Source organism: Vidua chalybeata, chromosome 13 (genome assembly GCF_026979565.1).
Source record: "Vidua chalybeata isolate OUT-0048 chromosome 13, bVidCha1 merged haplotype, whole genome shotgun sequence".
In the NCBI taxonomy this organism is placed as follows: domain Eukaryota; kingdom Metazoa; phylum Chordata; class Aves; order Passeriformes; family Viduidae; genus Vidua; species Vidua chalybeata.
Window position 1 is genome coordinate 8543245 of NC_071542.1, and position 17038 is coordinate 8560282.

Here is a 17038-nt window from a genome sequence, read left to right on the forward strand (position 1 = left end):
CGGGAGGGGGCGCCGCGCGCATGCGCGGTGCGGGCGGCGGCGGCGCTGCAGCACGGAGCGGTGTCGGAGCGCGGGGCGCAGAGAGAGCCATGGCTGGGGATGGCGAGGGACGCGGCCACACACCCGCCGCGGCCGCGGCTGCGGGGCCCGGCCTGAGGGAGCGGCGGCCCTAGGACCGGCCCGGCGGCGCCAGCCAGCAGCGGGAAAAAACAAATAAATACATTGCCACAAAATAAAAATTAAAAGGGGAAAAAAAAAAAAAAAAAAAACCAACAAAAAAAAAACCAACCAACCGAAAACCGGGAAAGCCAGCAGCCCGGCAACAGCAGCAGCAGCACCGCCACCACCAGCCCGCAGCGCTCGCCCGCCGCCGCCGGCCCGCGGGAGCAACCGGCCGCCGCCAAGAGCTCCGGGACGCCCCGCCGCCCACCAGATAGATGTGCGGTCCCGCCGCCCGCACGGCCGACGATGAACGCGCAGCTGGCGATGGAGAACATCGGCGATCTGCACGGGGTGAGCCATGAGCCGGTGCCCGCCGCCGCCGACCTGATGAGCGGCAGCCCCCACCACCGGAGCGCGGTGGCCCACCGCGGCAGCCACCTGCCGGCCCACCCGCGCTCCATGGGCATGGCGTCCATCCTCGACGGCGGCGACTACCACCACCACCACCGGCCGCCCGAGCACGCGCTGACCGGCCCCCTGCACCCCACCATGACCATGGCCTGCGAGACACCCCCCGGCATGAGCATGAGCAGCACCTACACCACGTTAACCCCTCTGCAGCCTCTACCTCCCATCTCGACGGTCTCGGACAAGTTCCCTCACCACCACCACCATCATCACCACCATCACCATCCCCACCAGCGGATACCGGGCAACGTGAGCGGCAGCTTCACGCTCATGCGGGACGAGAGGGGTCTGGCGTCTATGAACAATCTCTACACCCCCTACCACAAGGATGTTACCGGCATGGGGCAGAGCCTCTCTCCGTTGTCTGGATCGGGCCTGGGGAGCATCCACAACTCCCAGCAAGGGCTGCCCCACTACGCTCATCCCAGTGCCACCATGCCCGCCGAGAAAATGCTCACCCCAAACGGATTTGAAGCCCACCACCCTGCCATGTTAGCCAGGCATGGCGACCAACACCTCACCCCCACCTCCGCTGGCATGGTGCCTATCAACGGGATCCCACACCACCCCCATGCCCACTTGAATGCCCAGAGCCACGGGCAGATCCTGGGCTCTGCCAGGGAGCAAAACCCTTCTGTAACTGGTTCGCAGGTCAACAGTGGAAGTAATTCAGGGCAAATGGAAGAAATCAATACCAAAGAAGTAGCTCAGAGGATCACCACCGAGCTCAAGCGGTACAGCATCCCCCAGGCTATCTTCGCCCAGAGGGTGCTGTGCCGCTCTCAAGGGACGCTCTCAGACCTGCTGAGGAACCCCAAGCCCTGGAGCAAGCTCAAATCCGGCCGGGAGACCTTCCGCAGAATGTGGAAGTGGCTCCAGGAGCCGGAGTTTCAGCGGATGTCTGCTCTGCGGCTTGCAGGTGAGCCCGCTGCGGGGTGTTCGGGGCACGGCAGCGGCAGAGCGGGGCCTCGGGCCTGGGCAGGCCGCCCCAGTCCCTGCCTGTCCCTGAAGAGCAGAACCGATCCCCCGCTCCGCCACTCCATTTCTCTCCCTTCCCCTCTCCCTCTCCCGGCTCGGCGCACCGGCACCGTCCGGTTCCTCTGCGCCGCACTCAGACAAAGCCGAGCCGGGGCTCGGGCTGCGCAGTGCGGCGCCCCGGCTCTCCCCGTTCCCCGGCCGGGCGCACCCGCCAGGCTCGCCTGCCGCCGGCAGAAAGACGCCCAGCGCGCCCGGTAACGGGACGCCGCCGAAAGCCGCACCGGCCGGCGGCAACGCTACCCCGGAGCGCGGAGGGCGAGGCGGAAATGCTTGAATTGGCGGCTGACCGGGCCCACGGACGGGGTACGGGGGAGCCCCGGTAATGCGCCGCCGAGAGGAGTCGGTGCGTCTGCTTTGTGTGGGGGGCGGTGGGCTCGGGTCGCGGCGGGGCTCGGGGCCAGCGTCCCGCTCGGGCTGGGTGAGCTGGGACAGGCGTTTGGCGCGAATGAGCCGAGCCCGGCGGGTGAGCGGTGCCTGAGAAATGCTGGTGGCTAAAATCGTTGGATTTGGTTGTTTTTTTGTTTTTGTTTTTGTTTTTGTTTTTTTAACTGGCTGTAGTTATCATTAGGCCGCGCACTTTGAGTTCCGCGTGGATGTCTCTGCGTGAGACAAACCGCTGCTCCGCAGCCTCCCCCCGCTGTCGGCGCTTGCTGCCCGGTGTGCTCCCGAGCGGGTCCCGTATTGTCTGCTCAGAGATGGCCGTCCCGGCCCGTACCTGTGCTCTGCCGCCGCCTCCCCAACCCTCCCGTCTGCGCCCCGGGTGCAGAGCCCGGCTTTAATATACCGTGAGTGAGGGTTTGTTAATTAAGTGATAGGTCTCCATTAATTTGTCCCTGGAGAACGCGAGACAGTCAATCCGAGTTGGAGCCAGGGTCACTGATCCGTTTCACAGACAAAAATAAGGGAAGGGCCGAATCTTTCTCCTTTCAAAAGCACAACTGGTCTTGCGCTTTCGACTACCGAGACGGTGAGAACGTGCGACCGTTTTCCGAGTGTGCAGAGACGCAGCTGGGCCACCGCCGTGCTCCGTGCCTATTTTCAGTCAATCACCTTGTTCCAGAAACCTAAAGCAGAGCTAGGAAGGGTCCGGGGCAGAGCCACCTTCCCCGCTGTAGCTGGCCCTTAGGTGCCCGCCGGTGGGAGGACGTTGCTTTCTTTGCCTTCCACTCCTGCGGAGTCAGTTTCAAAGGTCTGAGCTCTCAGAAATTGCCCTTTCCGCCTTCCCTTTCTCAGCAGCCACCCCACCAGCGAAAAACCCTCGTCTTGCTGGTGATACCCAGAAGGGGAGGATGGAATTTGTGTTTCAAATATCCCCGTAACGATTGTTAAGGAGAACTTTCTTCGATTTGGAGCGTATTTTTACGACAATTTGGTCGACCTGAATCTCCGCTCATTTGCATAGATCGATACTGGAAACAACCTCTCGATTCGGAGCCTGCTGGCATCCCTTCCCTGGCGCTGCCGGCCGGGAAGCTCTGCCAGCCCTGGCTGCTGCAGGGCCGGGAGGGAGGGGAGGGAGGCGGCCGTGCTCTGCCCAGCTGCCGGGTCCGGAGGGTCCCATTGTTCGCTTCTGCCCCCAGACCTCCCCTTCTTCCAGCCACCTCAGCGCTGCCCTCTCATAAACGGATCCCGGTAATCCCGTTAGAGAGACAAAGCCTCATTATTCCGCCTTCCCTTTCCGATTAAACCCGAAAGCTGGCACCTTACAGAAACAGCTTCCCCGGGGCGAAGAGGGGTTGGCAGCACGGGGGGGTCGGGATGTACCGCCCGCACCCGGGAGTCCGCGCGTCCCTCGCGGCCGGGCCGGGCCGGGCCGGGCCCTGCAGAGCTCTCCCCGCGTACCGGGGGCTCCGGGCCTCGCCGGGCGCTGCCCACCTGGGCGCCGGCAGCACGTGGGCATTTGCATAGAGCTGCGTCCCTGTCAATGGGGCGGTCCCGGGGCCCCCGCCCCGCCCCGCGCAGCCTGCGCGCCCTTCCGCACCCCTCTGCGCCGCGCTGCCGGCGACCGGCTGTAAATGCATAAAGTATCGATTTTATTTTGTGAAGGTTTTAAATGTGTGATGATCTTACTAAGTGGTAAAAATCTGCCCCGATTGATATTGATGTATGAACATCAATTCAAAATAACATAAATTACTGCGGCCGACGCAAATTAAATTTCACGTCCAAATTATAACTCACTCCCGGGCGTTTAGAGAATTATCAGGTAGATAAATACCCAGAGCCGGCTTCATTTCTCCCCCTTCTGATTTCCTGCAGACAACAACCAGGAGACAGTGAGGGGGATGGAGCCTGCTTATTTTAGGCCTCGCGGTCTTGCCTTGCACTTTATCTTGAGTATTTGCCCCTTCCAGCCGTCCCTGGGGAATTCCTACCTCCCAGATTACAGAAGCTCCGACAAATAGAACAAAAATTGGTAGTTACATGGAAGCAGGATTGAGGTCTTGACACTTCCTGGGCTGTCTCTTGAAATGTAAGCAGAACTGCTAATTGCAAAGCTGACCTCTTCCAGCCTCCATCTTATTCATCCCATCTCCCTTCTCTTCTCTGTTCTTTTTTTCCTTTGTCTGTCCACTCTCTCTCTCCTTCTATCACTGAATATTTATCTATTTGACTGTCTCTCTGTTAGTCTTCCCTCCCTCTCCCTCGCCTTCATTGACATTTGTAAGGGCTGTGAAGGGACGCCGAAAAAATAAATGCAACTAAAAGAAAAGGTACATCCCTTCTACAGCCTGCTGGGATTTAAGGCTGAATTCATTTCAGTTTGTCGGATTTTTTTTTTTTTTTTTTTTTTTGTGTGTGTGTGTGTGAGAGAGAGAGAGAGGAAACAGGAGAAGATAAAGGAAGAAAAAAAAACCCCGACTTTGTCTTGTTCAGGAAAAAATAATCTGCTTCGAGGCATTCATTGTTGGAACTGCGACTGCCCGCCGGCCTCGCACGGGCCCGCCGATTGGGAGGAAGGGTAGCGGTCAGGGAAAGCACGGCTAAAACACATTTTGCAAACGCGCCAGAGGAGTGTAAGGGAGCCCAAGGTTCCTTAGAATCTACTGCCGGAGGGGGTCCATTGCCGATGTGCGCCCTCTGAGCGAGCTCGTCCCGAAGGGCCCCTCCGTGGGGGCTCCCCGAGACGGTGCCAGCGGGGAAAGGCGCCGTGGGGAACCCGCGCTCGCCCGCGGCTCTCGGAGCGGGCAGGCCCGTCCCTCCAAAGCTGCTCCATGTTTGCCTGCGACCTGGCTGGTATTTTCATAGCTGCACCTTTTTTCCTCCCCTCCTCTTATCCTTTCTCCCTCATAATGTGAATCCCGGCTAAACTGAAGCCTTGGGAAGCCGGCGAGAAATTCTCGCCAAATTAACTGTAAAGAAATCGATGGAGTAATCAGAGCGTTTTCCACATTAAATATGAAATCTAATGACGCCGTTTGCACCTCTCGCCCGCCGCCGCCCCCGAGCGCGCCGGGAAGGTCTGGGCCGCCCCGGCCCCGGTGGCCTCATTAGGGGCTGTTTAATATTTACCCTGCGGGCACTTTGCATAAAGGCGTTTGCATCAGGGAGGCGGGGGGCATCGACCGGGGCCTTCACCGGCGACATTCCGAGCGCGGACCGGGCCCGGGGGAGAGGCCCTTCGCCTCTCGACCCTGCGGACCGCTCGGACGGGGACGGCCCGGGCCTGGCTCGGCGCACCTTGGGCCGTGACAGCGGCCGCTCCGCTGCTGCCGGCGCGGTGCTTGGGCCGAGGCAAGGGGCCCTGTCCCGGAGGGATCGGAGGGTGGGAGAGCACCCGGAGCAGTCGTGCCCGGTGCGCAGCCGGGGCAGCGCTGGGGCGCACTTGTTTGCCGGCCGTGTCCTTCGGCGGGATTGATTTACAGCCGCGTTTGCCCTTCGTTAATGTTTGCCCAGCGGGAGGAGGAGCGGGGCCGGGCGAGCCGCGTTCCTCCGCACTGGGCCGGGCCCGCCCCGCGCCCGTCCTGGCAGAGCCCCCACCCCCGCAGCACGGCTCGGCCCCCGCTTGTTTGCTCGTGCGTGCGTTCGCTCGGCTGTTTGTTTGTTTTAATTACCCGCCGCGTGGCGGGGCGGCACCCGGGGGCCGTGCCCCGGTCCCACCCTCGCTGCCGTTTGAATCAAACAGCTTCCAAACAGGGCGGCTCCCGCCCGTGGGTGCCGCCGGGGCCGCCCCGGCTCACACAGCCGGGCTGTGGGCGCGATGCCCGCCCCGACCGGCCGGGGCCATCGTGCCCTCCTCAGCCCTCGCTCGTCGCCCCTCGGTTCCCGGGGGTTCTGCGCCATCTACTGACCGCCGGCGGGCGGGAGCGGCCCCACCGGCCCGGGCACCCCGCCCGCACCGGGCAGCGGCGGCGGCTCCCCGGGCCGGGAGGCGGCGGCTCCGGGGAGCGCTGTGAGCGGGGGGCCCCGCGCCGCCACCCGGGCTGGCTCCTTCCTCTCGTTCCCCGCGAGCGCGGAACGAGTGAGGCCCTGCCCGACTTCAGCACCACGAACAGCGACCGCCGGCGGGGCCCGACCCCAGCTCCGCCTCCGCCCGGGCGGCCCCGCTCCCGGCCGAGCCCCGCGGCGCGCCGGGGCCGGACCGGCCCCCCTCCCGGTTCGCGGACGAGGCCTCTCGTAGCCCGGGCGCAGGTGCTTGTTGAGCTTCCCCACGGCTGCCGACCCCGATGGAGAGCAGCATCGCATCGATTATACGTAGCTGCAGCCGGCAATTAGTGCCGCGGTGCTGCGGCGAGCGCCGGGCTGAGCGCACGGGCTGCCCGCAGCGGGAGCGGCTCGGCTCCCTGCAGGGCAGAGCCCTGAGAGCACCTGTTTTGGGCATGAGTGCCTTCGAACGGGTGTGTGGCCAGAGGAGAAGCGAGCTTCCCCCAGCACGGTAACTCAGCCAGCCAGAGGTGTCGGGATCCCCCAGGAGGAGAGGAGAGCTGCGTGGCACCAGGACTGTGCCCGCCGCAGGTGCCACTGGTAGGGAGCCCGGGCTCCTGCCGGTGCTACAGCTGGGTTCCAGCGTGTGCGATCTGCCTTTTACATAGCCAGGAAGGAACGTGATAATCAGATTGAGACAAAATAATCTGGAAATCCATTGGCCAGGTATTCTTCGGGGCCTGGCTTTGCCTGTACCGGCATTAAACCACCGCTCCTGCTTTGCCTCAGGCAGCCTTCACCTGTCTGTATAGCCGAAGGGTCCGCATAAACTCCACACAAGGGACAAGTTAGTTTCCGGGCAGTTCTAAGGTGACTGAAGCGTAGGAGCTGTTGCTGAAGTGCTGGTGAATTTCACCTGAAGACTGCAGGCATCGAAGGGAGTTTTTCCTGAGGACCGACCGGGACCCAGCATGGCCGCGTGTCGGGTGCTTCCATGATCAAATCGATAAATGCAGATGCGTGTTTCAGACGTAAATCTACCTGGCTTAATCATACACGGACAGAGAAGTGACCGATGCTGACAGACTCTCTTTGGAAACGCAGCTGACTTAAGCCGTTTTGCTTAAGAAGAAGTCAGTTTTATGATGTTGAAAGATTAATTTATAGGAACAATTTATTAACTGAACAGTAGTTTTAATGTTTTTTCCCCAATTTTAGGGCGATAGGAAGCCTTAGTGGTGATATTTTCTGTAGAGACCAAACGGCAATTAAAGCTCGATGGATGGCTGCTGTTCCGCAGGGGTGCGGGCAGCACCGCGGGCTGCCGCGGGGCGCAGAGCGCGGCGCCGGCGTGTGCGGGCGCTGGCTGGTGGAGCTAGAAATGCTGCTGCTTCCGATAGAGGAAAACGTTGAACCGGATGGCACGGGGGGCTCTTCCTTAACGCTTGGGTGCAGAAGCCACTGAAGTGAGACAGGGCTCCGGTTTTGGATGTCTTTAGGGTGCAGAATTCTGCACTCGTTGTCATATGCATTAGAAACCCATCGATAAGAACTGAGCCACAGGCGGGGGAGTTGCCCGCAGCCCCTTTTCCCCCATTTCCCCCCGCACAGGCAGGCTGCCAAACGGCTTCCTTGATGTCCCCCCACCCGGAGGAACTTCTTTATGTCATCATTGACTCATTTCTCCTTTATTTGAAACATATCTCGTTATTTTGAATATATTGGAATTGACGGAGAACTTAAAAATTGGAGCCGGGGAAGCGCCAGCCGGCGGGCAGGTCCTTAGGAGCCGAACCAGAGAAACGACCCGGGGTTTTCAGTGAATCTGGCGATACTCGATGTTGCACTGAAGGTTTTGTGACGGACTGCGTCGTTCGCACCGCTCAGAAGCTCAATTTTCGGCTGCTGTAGCAAAGCCTCTGACTGGGGATGCGGGAGGGCGCGGAATGGCCCAACCTGACGCCGGAGTGAGCACCCGGGCGCCTCGGAGGCCCGCGGGGGGATTCGCTCCCACAGCCCGGAGCCGGCGTCAGCGGGCCAGGGCCACCGGACCCGGTGTGGCTCCGCACCCGGGTCTGTCCCGCGGACCCGCGTGGGCGGGACACGGGCGGGGCGGGGCTGCCGGGGCGGGCCGGGGGCGGGAGACGCGGAGGGGGTGAAGCGGCGCGGCCAGGTGCGCAGCGGGCGGTGCTGCCCGGCCCGCGTGGGCCGGGGCGCGGGGGCGGGGCGCGGCGCATAAGCGGAGCGGAGCGGAGCACAGCACAGCACGAGCGGGTGGCGTTCTCCAGCTTGCGCTATGCGCAGTGCACTGGCTGGCACTCCGCAGCGGGGTGCCGTGGCTTGGTGCCGTGGAGCGGCAGCGCGGGTGAGGAGCTCATGGCGCGGCGCCGAGCGCACGGCGTGGTGTGCCTTAGGGAACCTGCTGTGCGGTGGGATGTGGTGTGGAGCCCCGCGGTGCGGTGGGATGCGGTGCGGTGCGGCCCCCGCGGTGCGGTGCAGTGTGTTGGGATGGGATGCGGTGGGCTGCGGTGGGATACACTGTGTTGGGCTGCGGTGCGGTGCGTTGGGCTGGCTGCAGTGCGGTGCGTTGGGGTGCGGTGCGGTGCGTTGGGCTGGCTGCGGTGCGGTGCGTTGGGCTGGCTGCGGTGCGGTGCGTTGGGCTGCGGTGCGGTGCGGTGCGTTGGGCTGGTTGCGGTGCGTTGGGCTGCGGTGCGGTGCGTTGGGCTGCGGTGCGGTGCGTTGGGATGGCTGCGGTGCGTTGGGCTGCGGTGCGGTGCGTTGGGATGGCTGCGGTGCGGTGCGGAGCGGAGCGTTGGGCTGCGGTGCGGAGCCCCGCGCGCGCTGCGCGCCCCTCCCGCGGCCCTCGGCGGGGAGCGGGCGCCACCCCGCGGCCGGGGGCCGCCTGTGCCGCTGAGGCGTGGGGCGGGGGGCCGGACCCGGCTGACGAGATTAAAATATTGATGTAGTCGCAAAAATCGTTCATTAAGGCAATTTAATCTTTGCTATTAAATGCCCTTTCAATTCATTTGGGGTAATTAAGATGCAGTTTAAGTGATTAAATTCTAATTACTTATGCTAGGCAAAGAAATATTTGTCACAGTAATATGGTTAACTAAAGACCTAGCTAAAGAATTTTAACATTTAGTTTAAATGATATCTCAGGGAAATCAGGTGCTTTCTCCTGATTGATCCACTTAGCAACACATTCTGTAACGGTGATGTCAGTTCACTGAAGTGGTTACAGATCCATCAACACTAAGTTTGTGTAAACCCCTGAAACCCAAAGTGCTGAGTCAGCACTCCTCAGTCAGATTCACTTCATTATTCCAGGGCCAGCAAATTAAGGTCACTCATTTTAATGCAGTGCCCAGGAGTGAGATGTTTACCATTCTGGCTCAGCTGGGATCTGTATGTTGGTGGAGTGATGTCATCCTGTGAGCTTCCCATACACAAATGTATTTTCATCTCTTTTTATGTTATGAAACAACAAAAGAGTATTCCTTGGATTTGTTGGCAGAGAAATGAGACACAGCTCAAAAAAATCTCTGGGTATATGGAAACACCTACACCCTGAATAAGCATAAATACAAATCACTAGAGAAACAAGTGCCAAATGCTGAATAATGCCAGGATTAAAAAGAAAACATTTAGTGTGGGCTCAGGCATTTCAGAATAGACAATGCTCTTTTCAGCTGGAAGGGGAAAGTTTTGGGCAGCAACCTGTGTCACCCAGGTAGGCTTTCATCACTAAAAAGCTGTGAAGGGCCTTATCCCACAGTGGGCTGAAGCTGGAGGGAATGCTCTTTCAAGCATCAGTGCTGTCTGCTACCTGCTGCAGCGGGAGCTCATGGCCACGAGCTGCCTTCATGTGTGAGGCTGTCTCACACAGCACCTTTCCAGAAGGATTCCATTTCCCAAGCACATTTGAAGAACCTGTGCCAGTGCAGGGGACCACTAAACGGTGATGTATCAGAGTCAATGTCAGCCAGCAGTTGTGGTTATGATTCAGGTCAAACAGATTTGCTCAGGTTTAGTTCATGTGGTGGCATCTAACCCTCAGGTAGCCTGTGTCTCATATGCCCTTTTATTTTGTTTTCATATTCCCCCAAATATGAAGTTTTTGATAAATGGCAAAGACCTGTTGTTTGTGTGTGTCTTTGCATGCCGCAGAGGTGTTACTCACGTGATAAGGATGTAACTTATCACACTTTATAATGTGTTATTGCCACCATGGATTTACCATAAGCTTTTGGCTACCTGTTTCCACTGAGCTGTTGTAGCCAGTGTGATTAGAACTATCTATGATGGCCAAAGTCCTCCAGCAGTTTCAGCCTCCTGTGGAAGCAGAAATACTGCTGCTTTCTCCACCAGAAGGTAGAGCCTCCTACAGAAGAATATCCTTCAGGATATTCTCCAGTTAATATCAGTGAAGTTTTCACTCTCCACACATGTTATTGGATACTATGTGATGTTTCAAAACTAGAAGCAGATGATTTGGAAAGGGATTCCTAGGTGGATGCAGTTCAGACTGTAGCTGAACTTTCTAGACCTGATACAACAGAGATTAGAAAATACATGTAAATAGAGAGCCCTTCTGAAAGGGCTTTTTATGTCTTTAAGACAGTCCTGTACACATGAGGTTGGGATAACTAAAAGACTTTGCAAGAGGAGGGGTAAAAGACATAATCTCATGCAAGGCACTTGGTGGCCAGCAAGTACTAATGGCTTGTGGTCAGCAGTGACCCAGGCCAGAGCTGGAAATGTGACCCATCACCTCAGGGTGAAAGGTCTCGTGTCCTGTCATTGCTGACCCACACACAGTCTCCTCTCCACGTCCACAGGCTCTGAATTCAGCGTGGCTGGGGAGACATTGTGTGTGTGTCTCTCTTGCTGGTCTGGACTCATTTTAGGTCAAACAGAGGAGAAAAGAGCTCCCTGTAAGCAGAGATGCCCTGTGTGCATTGGCTTTGTCCTCCACAGGGTGAGGAGACCCATGCCCAGGCACTGGTGGGCTGTACCCTTCCCTTCCAGGAGCAGCTATGTTGTCATGCTGCTGGTGCTCCCCTCTCCTGTGTCCCTGCTGCCCTTGCAGCCACTGTGTACAGGCAAAAACCTGCTTGTGGCCTCTGTGTGCCCCTGTGCTGGGGCTGTGGGAACTGCTTCAGGCGGCTGGTGAGCAGTGTGACCCTCAGAGTGCAGGGCTGCTGCCTCAGCCTGGCTGTGCTTGTGAGGGCACAGCTCTCCCAGTGCCAGGCCTGAGACCCCAAATCCATCGTCTGCCTCGGCGTCTGCACTCTTCCATCCCCTGCCAGAGGGCTTGTTCTGTGGTGGCACCACAGTGGGCCACCAGCTGAGCAATGCCTCTCTCAGGGAGAGTTGTCCTCTGACATCAAAAGTAGCCAAAGGGCTTGAGGCAGGGTTTGCCCAAGTAAAATTTTCCATTGTTGTTCCCTCTGCTTCAGTGACAGTCTTCCAGAAAAACGACCAGCACAACTTGTGGTGATATCTTATTATGTTCACAAACCAAACCAGAAACCATTGGAAACCAGGTTTATTCTTTGCTCCTGTTTTTTAGAAAGGAAAACTGGAGTTTGCCAGAAACAGCTAGCCACATGTGTACACACCAAATTCTCCTGGAAATTGATGTACAGTAATCAGTTTTTTAAAATTTGATTCTAAAAAGAAACCCACCCTCTAGGGATGAAACACTAGATCAAGTGTCAGGATTAACACCTGAGCTTACTATAGTCTTGACTTTTACACTGACTGAATAATGTTCATATCACAGGCAAAACATCCTCTTCACTGTCTCGACCTAAAGATGCAATTAGTGCATTTTCACAAGGGACAGGGTCCTGTTCACAGCCCTGGCAGAGCAGAACTAATCCCACTGTGCTGCACCCAGCTGGGGGCTGCAGAAGAGTGTCAGCAGACAGTGGAGCTGCAGAGGTGGGAGCTCACTTCTGTACCATGCCCAGGCAGCTGGGCCTCACTGGGATGTACAGACCTTACAAGGTCTGGCAAGTTTACTTGACCAAATCCCTCGAGTGACTTAGAAGGAACAAAGGGAGACAAAAATAGATTGATGGGTTGTGTCAGGAGAATTGCAAGTGTCAAAAGTATCTGTTGCTCAGGGCAGAGGAAGATGGAAATGACTGGGAGAGGCCAGAGTTCAGGACTGGATTTATAAGGCTCCTTCTGGCACTGATAATATTACATTGTCATATCTGCACATGTGTTGCCAGAGTCAGGGTGACTCTTTCTTTATCCTCTGCTTTTCTTTTTTCTTAACAAGATTTTCTTAAAGGCTTTTTCAAAAGGCATCACATGGAGCATCACTCAGCTGGGGCACCCTGGGGACAAAGAACAGGGCTGCCTGCAGCACGGAGTGAGGGCAGGGTGCCAGCAGGTGTGTCCTGGGAGAGGGGCACACCTCTAGGGAGCACAGCACCCTGCAAAGCACCGAAATTCAGTGTGTGTGCTGTGGGAGAGGGTCCACTCACAGTGCTCAAGGGCAGGGGCACAGGAAGGACATCATGCAAATTATTGTTATTATCTTCTGCTATGTGAGATAAAAGAGAGATGGAGTGTGTGATAAATCGTTGTGAAGACAGGCTCTGGTGTTTTTCCAAAAAAACCATTTCAGCTGATGTCTCTGGGGCCTGACCTCAGTGGACATTAGGGGAGGACCTGATGTTGGGGTAGGACCTGGCCAGAGCAGGCACAGCCACTCTGCCTGGGCATGACCTGGCTCAGGCTGCTGGCAGAGAGCCTGGCAGCCCCATCTTGCCAGCCCTTGCCGTGCGAGCTGGCCAATCTCTGTGCCTGCTCTGGATCTGCTCTCATGTTGGAGCAGATTTATCCCGTGGTGTACATTTGTTCTCTGGCAAGCTGGAAGCTACAATTTATTATTAAAATTGATTGGCTCCAGTGCAGGGAAAACGATTGCAAGGAAACCCTATTACAGTTTTTCATTATCACTATTATTTATTTTAAAGTGCTATTAATATTCCTGAGCCTGGACAAGGCAGAAGATGAGAGGTGGTATCCACCCCTGCTGCTCACAACCTGAGGCCTGGCAGTGCAAGGGCTCTTGGAACAATTGAGCGTGTTGGGAAATTTTTACCCTCAATCTGCCTCTGGCAAATGCTAATGGAAGTAGAGCTGAAAATATTTGCAAAAAAAAGTAAAATAAGCTTATTTGTATCATAGACTGGTTGTTTTTTTTTTTCCTCCCTAGTAATGAGTTCTTTTTTCTTACTTCTGTGATGTCACTAGCATTAATTAAGAGGGTTTTGATACAATTGAAATTGAATACCAAGGTATGTTGTAACTCTTGGGACACTGTCTATGGAAATAATTGTTCAGGAATACTACATTTCAGGAAACGAGCACAAGTTCAGGAAGACAATGTGTTATGCAAGCTAGTTTCACAGTAGATGGGTGGTTTTTTGTTACTCCCTACTATTTCAGAGAGCTCATGTAGTAGCTTGTGACCGAAGCCCCAGAGGCTCACATCACTAATTGAGCTGGCTTTGTACCTACTGCTGTGGCTGTCATTTGTGATGTGATGATTCACACTGAAGCATTGCACAGCACTGACTTGGATCACGCTATCTGTGCCATTAGGATTTTGTGACAAATTATGATCTGGATGGAGTATCTAGGCAGAAGATGGAATTTGTGTACTCTTGGAAAAAGGAAGGTGTAAAGCAGCATGAGCAGAAATGAAGCACAGCAAGTGTTGTCTGCATCTGGTTTGTTGTCTTTTCTGCCTGAGCCTGTTAGCAGGGGCAGTCAGAGCTGGAAAGCTGAGCTCCTGCAGCTGCTTTCCCAGGAATTTCTGATTATCAAATGGTCAGACATACATAAAAGACTGAGATGCTGTTGGTATCCTCATTCTTACTATTTGTCAGTAAATAACAGACTATTCTTGCAAAAGCATTTTTAACCCTTGATTTGCCCATGTTAGCCTCCACTGGGAATGCAGATTATTTCAGCAGGAACCAATCCCCACAGTGAATTTAGCAGTTTGGCTTCAGAAGGGGCTTGTGTGCATCAGGAAACCTGGTTTTTAGCCCAGAAGCTCCACAGGGTTTTAGAGGTCAGGATGTAACTTCAAAGCGTTCTTCAAAGGTTTTCAGATAAAAATACCTGTAGGAGACATGAGCTTGGCAGCCCAAGCCATTTGATTGATGTGTGATTTGTTATGAAAGAGTATGTGGCTGGAATATAGATTGTTAGGGACCTTTTCAAAAGGTCCCCTCCTCAGAGGGGATTGAGCCACCAGCGTCTTGGTCCCTGCCTGGGCCAGCAGAAGGAGCCTTCACAGCTCCTGGCTCCTGATCCGTGCAGTTCCTATTTCTCAAGTACAAAAGGTGGATGACTATTTGCATACCTCCCACGAGCAATGAAGCCTTCATGCCAGGGCTGCCTCTTGGTACTAATAGAAATTGTAGAAAGGACCTTTGCAAAGTAATTTGTTGTTTTCATTCCTATAATCATGGTGTAAGTAGAGATACTGCACAAAATTCTTCATGTAGTCAGTACTGATTTCCACATAAGCCAGGACTAGACAAACACAGAGAAAGAACATTCATATTACCTTCAGAAACACATCTCTCAATCAGAATTAAAGGACATTGTTAGAGAATGAAGGGAAAGAGACAACTTCAGACAATTTTGAAAGTGAGACAGAGTAATCTGCCCTCCCAAGGAAGCTTTTATCCTAGCAAAATGCTAAGATGAGCTGGCAGAGAGTCGAAGGCTGACGGAGGGGTCTGGGAGTCTCCCTCACATCCCATCAGATCCTGCCTGGAAGGTGATCTGGGAGGCAGATTTCAAATTGCAAGCATCCTTTAATAATGTAGAGCAAAATAACATTCTCAAAGGGAAAGAAGGCATTATATATAAAATAAGGAGCAAATCTATAAAGAGGATTTACTATACCATTGTTTTTCATGACAAAACATGTTTTATTTTGTTCAGAATACATCTGGCCTGTAAGACTGTAGTAGTATCCTGCTTTCTCACAGTTTCTTATTTCTCAGTCAACAAAAAGCTACAGAAATGGATTGAAAACAACTAATAATGGTAAAAAATATTACCAAGGTTAACTTTAGAGTTTCCTGAAATTCCACTTTACCTCCTAGAGATATTAAATAGTTAAATTCTCAGCACTAATGGGTTGTATCAAAATGTAAGTTCTTAGTAAAAACATTTGCTGAGTTTTAACAGACAACAACACAGGTATTTTCTTTTATTTCTTATACTTGTAATGAGTTAGAGATTTAAATGTCCCACATCCTCTCCAAATTCAGAAGCTGACATGAACAGCCCTTTTTCCCTAATTAACCCTGTACTGTGTTCCCACATACTCCTCTGCCAGCCCTCTCTAACTGTCCTCCCGTTTCTTGCAGCGTGCAAGAGGAAAGAACAGGAACACGGGAAGGATAGAGGGAATACACCCAAAAAGCCTCGGTTGGTCTTCACTGATGTCCAGCGTCGAACTCTACATGCAATATTCAAGGAAAATAAGCGTCCGTCCAAAGAGTTACAAATCACCATTTCCCAGCAGCTCGGGTTGGAGCTGAGCACCGTCAGCAACTTTTTCATGAATGCACGGAGGAGGAGTCTGGATAAGTGGCAAGACGAGGGCAGCTCCAATTCAGGCAACTCATCTTCTTCATCAAGCACTTGTACCAAAGCATGAAGGAATAACCACGAACTAAAACCTCGGTGGAAAAGCTTTAAAAATAAATAAATAAATAAATAAAGACAGACCAGGACCTCAAAATAGCAGGTTTATACTTAAAACTATTTGAAAAAAAAAAATATTTATAAGTCCAAAGAAACCAAAGACTTATTTCACCTGCATTATGACTTTGTTCTAAGACACACACTTTAGTAGGATGACGACTTGCAAAAAACAGAGGAAGAAGAAAACGAAATGGAGGGAACGGAACGGAAAGCAAAGAGAAGAGGAACGGACCACTGGTCTTACACCTTTGCCCATTATCATCTTCACCGTACTTGGCTGTTTAGTGGTTTGGAGCATAGTGATTTCCTGTCATTGAACAGACATCTCTTTGGATACAGCTCTTCACGTCCGCAGCGTTGCCATGGAGGTGCTCGGTGTATCCGTACTGCGTACACGCCAGTGGGTAGGGACTTAGGGCTGGTCTCCAGAGAGGGCTGTGCCAGGGCACGGCCGACAAAGCGTGGAGTCGTCTGAATTCCTTGGAACGGTAGTGTGATTTTTGCTGTTTCACAGTTTGAACTTGGCTGGTGCAATGCCTCAAAACAAGTTCAAACTAGGCAAAGAAATTTTGAATGGTACCTAAACCAGTGCATTCTCTTTGTTTGTTAAGGAATGTTCAGATTTAAAAAAGGAAAACTATTCCATCCATAAAAAAATCGACTAGCTACCAAAGAACACATTTAATAATTGTATTGCAGGTATTTTATTGCAATGATTTTAATATTCCAAAGCTATTTTTACACAAATACTATGTAGAGTTATAGGTATAAACTAATCTAACTGTATAACACATAAAACTTGTAATCAAGACTGTTATTTGCAATTAGTAAAACCACATTATTGTTTCTTTCTGTGATTGGCAAGAAAGAATGTCACCCGAGGAGATCACAGCCCCTGGCAGAGCACAGGAACCGAGAACGGGATGCTGCTTCCATTGAACTCAGTGAGCCCTTTCCTCACTGACTTCAACGGGAGCACAGGAAGGAGCCACGTGTTAGAGCCGTGTGTGACACTGTGTGTGACACCGTGTGTGACACCGTGTGTGACACTGTGTGTGACACCATGTGTGACACCGTGTGTGACACCGTGTGTGACGCTGTGTGTGACGCCGTGTGTGACACTGTGTGTGACGCTGTGTGTGACACCGTGTGTGACACCGTGTGTGACACCGTGTGTGACGCTGTGTGTGACACCGTGTGTGACACCGTGTGTGACGCCGTGTGTGACGCTGTGTGTGACACCGTG

General features: G+C 54.1%; 1 protein-coding gene across 1 annotated transcript; it reads left to right on the forward strand.

Moving 5' to 3' along the window:
• The first annotated feature begins 289 nt into the window (after nt 1-289).
• On the forward strand, nt 290-15815 carry ONECUT1 (one cut homeobox 1). The gene is made up of 2 exons (XM_053954982.1): nt 290-1549; nt 15453-15815. The coding sequence occupies exons 1-2, from the start codon at nt 469-471 to the stop codon at nt 15743-15745; spliced, it is 1374 nt and encodes a 457-aa protein (XP_053810957.1). The 5' UTR covers nt 290-468; the 3' UTR covers nt 15746-15815.
• Nucleotides 15816-17038: the final 1223 nt, after the last annotated feature.

Excerpts from the sequence above, each read along its gene's own strand:
- ONECUT1 (XM_053954982.1), top strand. The coding sequence starts at position 469 with ATGAACGCGCAGCTGGCGATGGAGAACATCGGCGATCTGCACGGGGTG. Across the intron at positions 1,550-15,452 it reads GTCTGCTCTGCGGCTTGCAG|CGTGCAAGAGGAAAGAACAG; the intron begins GTGAGCCCGCTG and ends CGTTTCTTGCAG.